At 32.5% G+C, this 11,356-nt stretch overlaps 1 protein-coding gene across 8 annotated transcripts in view; it reads left to right on the forward strand.

Annotated features, from left to right (window-relative positions):
- The window catches only part of CALCRL (calcitonin receptor like receptor), a 104,772-nt gene extending 99,245 nt beyond the window's left edge, over nt 1–5,527 (forward strand). For all 8 annotated transcript variants that reach the window (XM_032638390.1, XM_032638383.1, XM_032638384.1 and 5 more), the window contains one exon: nt 2,394–5,527. In XM_032638390.1, the coding sequence (XP_032494281.1) occupies nt 2,394–2,609 (216 nt within the window). In that variant the 3' untranslated portion in view covers nt 2,610–5,527. The remainder of the gene's footprint in view (nt 1–2,393) is intronic.
- Nucleotides 5,528–11,356: the final 5,829 nt, after the last annotated feature.

Consider the following 11,356-nt stretch of genomic DNA (forward strand, 5'->3'; position numbering starts at 1 on the left):
GATTTAGCTGCAAGGAAGAAATAGGGTGATGATCTTAATCAAAGTAGATATTTCAAGAGCAAACAGTCATATATTTCAAAGCCATTTTGGCTTTTAGAATTGAATTTAAGCTTTCCTTGTTAAGACTATAAGTACTACTCTCATAGCTAAAATATTTCTTCATGTCAACTTCTTCCCAACATTTACGTAGAATCTTTTGTACAAAGCTACATTCCACCTCCTTTCAAACAGAAACTATATAGCACATGGATTCAATCAGTCCAGCTTTTAGTAACAAAGTGAGAAGTTAATTAAGCATAAAAATCAGGATCAAAAACAACTCCCATTAGAAATACCTAGATAATTGGCCAAATGTCATTTTTATTTTAAATCTCTGAATATTTATTTAAAAGTCATACTCTAAAAGCCATTCCATTTGTCATTTGCTTATATTCTGGAAGATATTACATACGCAGATGGTATTTTTTAATTACCTTAATTTAAATATGTTATTTGGAGAACTTAGAAATACAGCACTAAACCATGAGAGGAATAAAGTATAATTTTTATAAGATAAATGTATCCATTTTCCTATAAATGCTGTTATTTCAAAGAAAATTTATATGAATAAAAATTATTTCCTTCAGATATAGTTGCCATATGTAAAGAAGTAAGCTTGAAATTCCTGAAGTTCTGAATTTCATATTAATAAAACAATGTATTACATGCCTAACTACATAATTTTTGAATTATAGAGTAGGGAGACGCCTCCTGGAATTTCTTTTTTTTTTTTGCGGTACGCGGGCCTCTCCCTGCTGTGGCCTCTCCCGCTGCGGAGCACAGGCTCTGGACGCGCAGGCTCAGCGGCCATGACTAACGGGCCTAGCCGCTCCGTGGCATGTGGGATCTTCCCGGAACGGGGCACGAATCCGTGTCCCCTGCATCGGCAGGCGGACTCTCAACCACTGCGCCACCAGGGAAGCCCCTCCTGGAATTTCTAATAACTCATTCTGAATTCTTACTAAAGAAACTGATTGACCTTTTATTTGTTTGTTTTGTTTTTCTACATGTTAAAATATGAAATGAGACAGTAAAACTTTGTGTTCATTTTAAGCGACAGATTAGAGGAGACTAACAGGACCTTAAAGTATCCCACAGAGCTGCAGACATCCTGGGAATACCTATTCGCTATAGATTGTTTGTAATTTGGAGAAGAGATAAGAAAATGAAAAGACTTAAATAAGCAGCCCTATTTTAAAGTTTAATATTGATATGTACACATGAATGTAACGAGTAAAAAGTTGAGGAATTTATGTAATTCGTAGAAAGTTAAACAATATTGTATTAGTATGTTTGTAGGACATGAACTACTAGAAAGTTGTTTTTGGATGCTCAGATTCCCTTTGGGGAAACAATCAAAGGGTCAAAGAGCAGTAGAGATTTGGGGAAGACAATTCAAAGCTATACATGCTTTGCAAAGACACAGATCAGGTCACAGCATGTGGCTAATACATTCTTAACCTAGAAGCAGACAGGAAATGTACAGGTGATCGAGTTGGAGATGCATTTGATATTCTCATTTATGCTCACTGACTCAATATGAAGAAAATCATCTGTGTCTTATGTTCAGTTAAAACCAAAATCATTGTATATGACCTACCTAGTTCTCATCTCTATCCCCAAGCAGAAAAGATAGAAGAGTCATTAAACTTCAAATTTGTCCAGACAGGGGGGTATCTAAATACAAAAAAGTGGAGTGGTGACATTCCTAAACTTTTTTTCCCCACAATACTCATCCCATTATATGTTCAGTGCTGTAATTATCTGTTCAACACTTTCTTCCCTCTGGGGGTAAGCTCCATGAGGACAAAAACCCTGATCTTTTTTTTCCAGAATGTAGCTCAATACCTGGCATATGCTAATCACAGTAAAATGTTGTTGATGCTGCTGTTGATGATGATGGTGATAATTATTTATATTCCCTGTATCCCTGTTTTAAAATCTTTTTTCTCTCTTCTTTTATATTTCACTAATTATGTCATTCTTTTAATAAAAATATTGATACAAAACTAAATGTTGCACATGCCAACTTGTGAGGGTGTAGATTAACTATCTGACAGCAAGACATTCATGTGCATTTTTAGAGCTTCAAAGAGAAGGCATAGAAAGAGAAATATGAAGTTTTCTGTAGTCTGTACTAAAGTATAGAGTAATTGCAAAGATCTCCTAATATAAAGATAGTTTACTCAATTTCATTTTTTAATTAAGAAAATAAAGTAATATTATTCACTCAATATCAACGCTTTTTTTAAAAAAGCTTTTGTACATAACTTATTTTATTGTATTATTAAATACATTATCTTCATTTCATTTATGAATTGCTCTTACCCTTTCTGTTTCTTTTTGTTTTATAGGTTCAAGCAATTCTGAGAAGAAACTGGAATCAATATAAAATCCAATTTGGAAACAGCTTTTCCCACTCAGATGCTCTCCGTAGTGCATCTTACACAGTGTCAACAATCAGTGATGGTGCAGGTTACAGTCCTGACTGTCCAACTGAACACTTAAATGGAAAAAGCATCCACGATATTGAAAACATTGTCATAAAACCGGAAAAGTTATACGACTGATAATAGAGTGTGTATTGCTGAACTATTTTGTTCCACTCCTAACTCAAGGACTTGGATCCATGACTTTACAACCAGAAGACTTCAGTATTAAATGAATTATTTGAAGGTGACAAAGAAAACCCTCACATGAATTCAGTAGTGTATTGATAAATGTTTCACACTAGCTCCATGGGGGAAAACAGTCCTGATTTGTAATTTTTGCCAGTTTTTATGGTGTAAGTACTCCCACCATGGCTGACTTCAAGTTACCAACTTGACATCAGTGAATGTGGACTTGGGTAAAAATGAGCACAGTCAGTTGTAGGTTGGTGTGAGCCAGCTCTAGCACACCACTGCATGAATCCACAAATAAACAGACCATAAAAGTTCATAGACACAATGGGCACAATTCCACTCCTGTTGCCTAAAGAGACCTAGCTAAGGCCTATAGACTTGGAAAGAAAATGAGCTTTTCATTTGTTTTTAAAATCTTTATCCCATATTCCTTGGTGAAGTTGATTTTTTGCCCAGAAAGTATTCTAGCCCTTTTTGTTTTTATTTTTTCAAATGGACCAGATAAAGAATTAATTATTCCTGTTTGCTTACCCTGTTCTCCCCCCAAAAAATAAATGAGCAGAATTGCTGTTGGCTACTCATTTGCTGATTCATCACAGTTATACCCCTTGTCATATCCATTTTTGAGGCTGATGAATAGTTTGTATGATACACAATCCTACTTTGGTAACATTAGGGAGAAATCTTGGTTGATACTACAAAACATGTAGTTGACTACTTTCCCATCTTACTACACAAGTGGGAAGGAATTCGTGTCCATATACCTGTAAATAGAAACTTTGCCCCTTCCATTTCTACTATGTGGACAAATTAGCAATTATTTTACATGAAGGAAATCAATGAAGGATTTCTTATTTTCTTAAAAGTTTGTAAAAAAATTGTGAAAAGTAAGCTTGTAAATACTCTGTTATTCTATTTTATAGTCTCAAATATATACAATCTAGGTAATTTTTTAAAAAACAAATACTTAATGTAACAATGTGTGCATGTTAATATCTGATACTGTGTCTGGGCTGATTTTATAATAAAATAGAATCTGGAATTCTTTATTTGGTAACTATTTTAAAGACAACCAGATGCCAGCATCAGAAGTTTGAGAACTAAGTTTGAGAAATATCTATGATAAGATATAAAATATTTATTTAAAAAATCCTCAAGGCCATTGTTTTATTGAATATATTAGCTTTGGTGATTCATACCTTAATAATAGATATGTTTGACATATTTCCTTTTTTATTTTGATGATGAACTTTCATTCTAATCCAGAAAATTTAAATGACTCCTATAATAAATGCCAATCTGCTATTCTTATGGTTTTTATCCCATTAAAAACATTACTTTTCTGACTTACTATATGAAGATATATAGCTTTGGAAAAGCTGCAAGGCTATTTTTTAAAATTAGAGGAACACAATATATATCATATACAATGTTTTTATATTTTAATAGAGATACTATATATGATGATGCAATATAGTAAAAGACCTGAATGTATCAGTAAGGAAGAATTGTTGTCAGAACATTTATGGAATAATTAAATTAAGATGGAAGAAATGCTCGCTAATGAATTAAAGTGACATTTAAATGGGATTCATTTTTCCTAATGTCATTTTCCACTGATTTCTGAAAAACAAAATGCCTTCAATTAGTAAGTCAGTTTTGGCAGGAGAATTCATTACATCTATATGTTTTTTTTGTTGTTTCTGTGGTGTGTCAATCTGCTTAAAATGGATTAAACTAATGACTTAGTCATCATAGGTTGTTTCTTAAGCTGTCAATAGACGGTAAGTTCAGAAGTCATCTGAAATTGTCCAAGTAAATTATCTAAATTAGTAAGAATTCACTTATTAAAAGGCCTGGTCAGTAGATTTATGATTTATCTATACACATGTAAAAGCTGTATTGTTAGTTTCAGATTTAAGGATTTCAAAACAAGTTTTTATAAAAAGGAACTCAGACTGTTCTGAACTTTCTAATGCCTAAATTATACAATAATTCCTTTAAATAATCTCATATTTTAGCTATTTATTATTCAAAGACACAGATTCAAATCCTTCACTGGCACTGTTCATATATTTCAGCATTCTTCCAGACAAGCTATCAAGTCTCAACCATAAATGACAGTAGAAAATGTCAAATTATCAACGAGCATTATATTCAAAATACAGTGTAACTTTCAAGGCTTTTTATTGTGCTTTTATCATATTAAGTTTAGATCAGATTTCCTTTGTGGCCAGGATTTATCTATTGTACCATCTTTAGGTGAAGACAGTCCATGATTAATCAGTGTTAATTTTGAACCCATTTTTTTTTAGAAGTAATATTTTTAAATATTAGCCTTCTCTAAAATTGAAGTACTAATAATTAAGATCTCCTTTGTATCTTACTCATATAAAAAAGTAAAATCAATACTGTTTAAAAGCAAACTTCCTTGGTATCCAAAAACTTATTTGGGGAATTTCTAACTTTTAAAATGCAAATCTGCTACTTTTCTGAAAGTATTTGTGAAAGTCATTTTAATTTTTAAACAATTCTAGTCTGTCATTTTTTAAAATTTCTAAAGTTATTTCGTGCATTTATTCATAAAATATTCATTCTGGAATTTAGTGTTTGTTCAAATGTAATCCAATGTACATAGAAGTAGTGGTAGCTATAGTGCTGTATTTATTGCTTGATAATTTTTTTAAAATGTGAACTTATCTAATTTTCTCCTGGTTTTAATATGCTAATAAAAACCATTTCTTTTATTTCTAAAACATACCCAAGATATTCTGATCAATTAAAATAACTCATGTTATGCTTACTTAGTGTATATCTCTATATTTTGATTGTACGAAAATATTAAAGTTATGAGCTAAAGTTGATTTTCACTCATGTTTACTGGAGTACTGAATAATCTAAATTACAAATATAATTCTTTACAGCAATCAGTGTAATACTTAAAATCGATGACTATATCACCATTACCCTCTTTGAGGTCTTCCATAAACCTGTAAATCATTCCATAAACCTGTTTGTTAAAATTATGAATTCATCTTGTAAACTAGAACATTCCAAATAAAGTACAGTGTACGTAAATTCCTTCCTAGGCTGAATGAAAGAAAAAGATTCCCAGAAATAGGAAAATGCACAAAGATTTGTCTCCTTTCTCCATTATATTCTACTGTATAGTTTTGTGTTGAATAGCAGAAAGAAACAGAAGGAAAAGAACTATTTAAAAATATAATTTTCTCATTTAAAGTTGATTTTAGTGTATTATATTGGTATCATATATTTACATATACTCAAAGACGTGTAACCATCTCCACAGTCAATTTTATTACATTTTTATGACCTCAGGAGGAAACCATGTATCCTTAGCTATCACTCTTCTATCCTCCCATCCCTGCTCCCACCCAAGCCCTAAGCAGCACTAACTTACTTTCTGTCTCAATAGACATCCCTATTCTGGACTTTCATATGAATGGAATCATATGGAATATGATCTTTTCTGACTGACTTCTTTTACCTATAATGTTTTCACAAGTTCATAACCTGTTCCAATTTCATTCCTTTTTATGACTAAATTATTCCATTGTATGGATTTACCACATTTTGTTTACCCATCTGTCTGTTGATGGACATCTGTGTTGTTTCCATCTTTTGGCTATTATGAATAATGCTGCTATGAACATTTGTGTACAAGGTAATTTTTTTAACATATATTTTAATTTCACTTGGTTATATACCTAGAAGTGGAAATGTTGGATCATATGTTAAATACATCTGAGGACTGCTAGACTGTTTTGCAAAACAGCTGGACCATTTCACATTCCCACTAGCAGTGTTTGAGGGTTCTGATTTCTCCACATGCTTCCCAACACTTGTTATTATGTGTCTTTTGTACTTTAGCCATCCTAGTGGGTGTGAAGTGGTTTCTTGTGGTTTTAATTTGTATTTCTTTGGTGGCTAGTGACGTTGAGCACCTTTTCACGTTTTTATCGGCCATTTGTATATCTTTGGAGAAATGTCTATTCAAATCCTTTGTTCATTTTTAATTGGATTGCTTGTATTTTATTATTGAGTTGAAAGAGCTCTCCATGTATTCCAGGTACAGGTCCCTTAACATATATAAAATTTGCACACAGTTTCTTCCATTCTGTGGGTTGTCTTGTCACTTTCTTGATGGTGTCCTTCATAGCACAACAGTCTATAACCTGAAGAAATACCAATTTACCTATGTTTTTCTTTTGTTTCTTAGGCTTTTGGTGTCTTATCTAAAAATCCTTTGCCAAACTGAAGGTCATGAAGACCTACTCCTACAGTTTCTTCTAAGGAATTTATAGTTTTTGCTCTTACATTTAGATCTTTGGTCCATTTTGAGTTAATTTTTGTATACGGTGTGAGATAAGGGGCCAAATCCATTCTTTTGCATGTGGCTCTCCATTTGTCCCAGTAATACTTGTTGAAAAAAAATATTTTCTGCATTGAAGAATATCCTTGTCTTGGTATCCTGATCAAAATCAATTGACCTTAGATTTATGGTTTTATTTCTGAACAATTCTATTGGTCTCTCTTTGTGTCCAAACCACATATCTTGATTACTTTCCTTTGTAGTAAGTCTTGAAATCAGGTAGTGTGCGTTGTTCTGTTTTATTCTTATTTTTCACAGTTGTTTGGGCCATACTGGGTCTCTTGGAACTCCATATGCATTTTATATTTTTAATTTTTTTAAATTAATTTATTTATTTTTGGCCGTGTTGGGTCTTTGTTGCTGCACACGGGCTTTTTCTAGCTGTGGCGAGCGGAGGCTACTCTTCGTTGTGGTGCATGGGCGACTCATTGCAGTGGCTTCTCTTGTTGTGGAGCATGGGTTCTAGGCACGCAGGTTTCAGTAGTTGTGGCATGTGGGCTCAGTAGTTGTGGCTCACGGGCTCTAGGGTGCAGGCTCAGTAGTTGTGGTGCATGGGCTTAGTTGCTCCGTGGCTTGTGGGGTCTTCCCGGACCAGGGCTCAAACCCGTGCCCACTGTATTGGCAGGCCAATTCTTAACCACTGCACCACCAGGAAAGTCCCTCCATATGCATTTTAGACTGAGCTTGTCAATTTGTACAAAGAAGCCTGTTGGAATTCTGATAGGGATTACATTGAATCTGTCGATAATTGGGAGAGTATTGCCATCTTAATGTTTAAATCTTTCTGATTCATGAACATCAGATGACTTTACATTTACTTAAATCTTTAATTGCTTTCAATAATTTTCCTAGTTTTCAGAGTATAAGTTTTGCATTTCATTTGTTAAATTTATTCCTAAGCATTTTATTCTTTCTGATGCTATCATGAATGGAATTGTTTTATGTTTGGATTGCTTATTGCAAGTGTATAGAAATAAAATTAACTTTTGTGTATTGATCGTATATCCTTCAACCTTGCTGAACTCATTTATTAGTTATAACATATTTTAGTGGATTCCTCATAACTTTCTACATAAAAGATCATGCCATCTGCAAATAGAGACAGTTTTACTTCTTCCTTTTGAATATGAATGCCTTTTATTTCTTTCATGTCTAAATGTCATGGCTAGAACATTCAGTAAAATGTTGAATGGAAGCAACAAGAGCACACGTCATTGTCTTGTTCTTGATCTTAGGGAAAAGCACCCAGTCTTTCCTCCTTAAGTATGTTAATTGTGTGTTTTTTGTAGATGCCCTTTACAAAGTTGAGGAAGTTCCCTTCTATTCCTACTTTGTTAATTAATTTTACCATGAGAAGGTGTTGGATTTTGTTAAATGCTTTTTCTGCATCTATTGAGATGATCATGTGATTTTTGTTTTATATTTTATTGATATGATGTATTACATTATTTAATTTTCAGATTTTAAAACAATCTTGCATCCCTGGGATCACCTCTATTGGTCATTTTAATGTTTAATTCTTTTTATATGTTGGTAAATTCAGTTTGCTAGTACTTTGTTGAGGAACTTTGCATCCATATTCATAAGAGATATTGGTCTGTAGTTTTCCTTTTTTGTGATGTTTTTGTCTGGTTTTGGTATCACAATAGTATCATCTTCATAGAATGATTTGGATTGTGATCCCTCCTCTTCTGTTTATAGAAGAGTTTGTGAAGAAGAATTCCTTGAAGCATTTGTATTAAATCTTCTCTGAATGTTTGGTGAAATTCAGTGGTAGAGCCATCTGGACTTGGACCAGATAAGGGCAGTTTTTTGATTACTGATTCAATTTCTTCACTTGGTATTGTCCTATTCAGATTGCCTATTTCTCCTTGAGTCAGTTTTGGTAGTTGATATTTTTCTAGGACTGTGTCCATCTCATCTACTTTGTCTAATTTGTTAACCATACAGTATTGAACAATCACTAAGGTCACAAACTGATTTTTGGCTGGAAATTTTATAAGGAATCTTGAACTGGATTTTTAAAAACCTGTGGTTTTTCTTGCCATCTTGGGACTAATAAATCACACCAAAAAAAAAAAAAAGTCTCTATGCCAGATTTCACCTGCTGTGTCTATAAATTTGGGTGAATTCCATTTTTCTCAAGGTCCCCCAAATGTGATATAGTTCCTAGCATGCTAGGAATTGACCATCCTTACCGCCTATAAGCCTGGGTGAGACCTGTAAGTCAAGCACAAAGCCAGTTTTCCTAGGAAGGTTTAATAGATGGCTCCATAAGAACAGTCACACTTTCTTCCCCAAATGACCATAATTTAATGACCATCATTCTCAAAAATGACACTTCTGGTTTAGGACTTTAGTACACAATCTATTTGTCCTATTACATACTGGTAGGAAGGAGAATTCATTCTTACTGAACCTATTCAAATAACTATATTATCATAAAAAGTTAGAATACTTAAGTTTTTTTCCTAAAATTCTTGGGAATCAGAATCTATTATTTTTAAATGTTTTATTTCAGTTTAAAAACAAAATTTATAATATTATTTTGGGTTAGATATCTGAAAATGAAAGACAAATGGTTTACTGGTAATATCTAGAAAATAGAATGCTAAAACAAAATGTTAAAAATATTCCATACAAATAAAAATAAAAATATTTTTCCTTATCAGTTCTTTCAATTCTGTGAAATTAATTCTTGGTCTGGTGGATCTCACATTAGCAATGTCACTAAGATGTCTCTTGTGCAATTTAAAAAGTTCTCAAAATCCTGGTTCGCTCCACTTGGTATGGTCTGAAAGTTTGTGGTGCACTGACATTTTGGCCTTAACCAAAATAAAGCTGAGAATTTCATTAATTTTTTGGCAACATAAGCATTATTAGTGACATTGGCAAAGGTAGTTTCAGTGGAGTTTTTGAGACAAAATCTTGATTACAGTGGGTTCCAGAGAAATGGATTATCATAAAATACTGTTTTGAACAAAATAAAAAATAGAAAACATGATGTAAAAATAATATGGCAGAATCAAATCCAATGCATCTAGGGCTTAACTTACATATTAACAGATTTTCAACTTGGATCACAAGCAAAACCATATCTTTGAGGTAGACAAAAGACAAACCTAAAAACCTTGAAAATACAAGGATCAGCAAGGGTAGGATATCAGGGAAATCAAACAAACAAACGAGAAAGCAATGGTCCTGATCTTAATATCAGTCAGGAAGGAATTTAAGTTTTTTAATAAGGCATCATTTGGGGAAAATAAATGTACTCTATAATGCTAAAGAGTACAAGTCCCAAAGAAAGCATAACACATATGAATACCTGTGAAGTTATGAATATATAGAAGAAATTACAGGAGACATAAGGAGAACTAGACAAAAACACAAAAGTAGTAGCAGACTTTATCTCTCTCAACAATGATAAAGTAGACAAAAATATCAGAAAAAAAACCCAGAAGACATAATTAACATATTTAGAAAAGTAAACCTTTCAAACTACTTTTATAAAGTGAGAATATCATCGAATTCAAAATATGATATTGCACCAAAGTAGTACAATTAATACCATACGAATATTGGTAGATAAAATACTAAAGTAAAATATTGGCAAACAGAATTCAATGCATATTAAAAGATCTTTCACAACCAAGCAAGATATATTTCAAGAATGCAAGGATGAATCAATATTTAGAAATCTATTAACTTAATACACCATAGTAATAGCAGTAAGGAGAAAAATATCAAATAATCATCTTCAATGAGCGTGGAGAAGCATTTGACAAAATTCAATTTATACTTAATTTTTAAAAATAAAAATAAAGAAGGAATTTATATACATACACTTCATTTACATGACAAAAGATACATCAGCCCCCAAATCATCACCATATTAATAGAAAAATACTGGAAGCTTTGTCCCTACAGTCAGGATCAAGATGTAAATGCTTACATATAACCACCATTATTTAGTATCCAGCTAAAAGAACCAGCCAATGTAATTTGACAATGCAAAACAAAATAAAATTAAGCAAAATAGAGGTAAAAAATATGGAAAGGAGAAGAAAACTATCAAGATTTTCTGATGATAGATACGAACACACCAGGAATGTTAATCTAAGCAGTAAGAGAATTCAGAAATTTAGGAACATACAAAGTAAATGTGTAAAAATCAATACCAACCAGGTAGAAGATGCAGTGGGAAAAAAAGGAGCAAATGCTATTTGTAATGGCATCAAGAGAAATAAAACATATAGGAAAAAAATAAGCAAGAAATGAATGAAATACATTTTAAACACTA

Source organism: Phocoena sinus, chromosome 7 (genome assembly GCF_008692025.1).
Source record: "Phocoena sinus isolate mPhoSin1 chromosome 7, mPhoSin1.pri, whole genome shotgun sequence".
NCBI lineage: Eukaryota > Metazoa > Chordata > Mammalia > Artiodactyla > Phocoenidae > Phocoena > Phocoena sinus.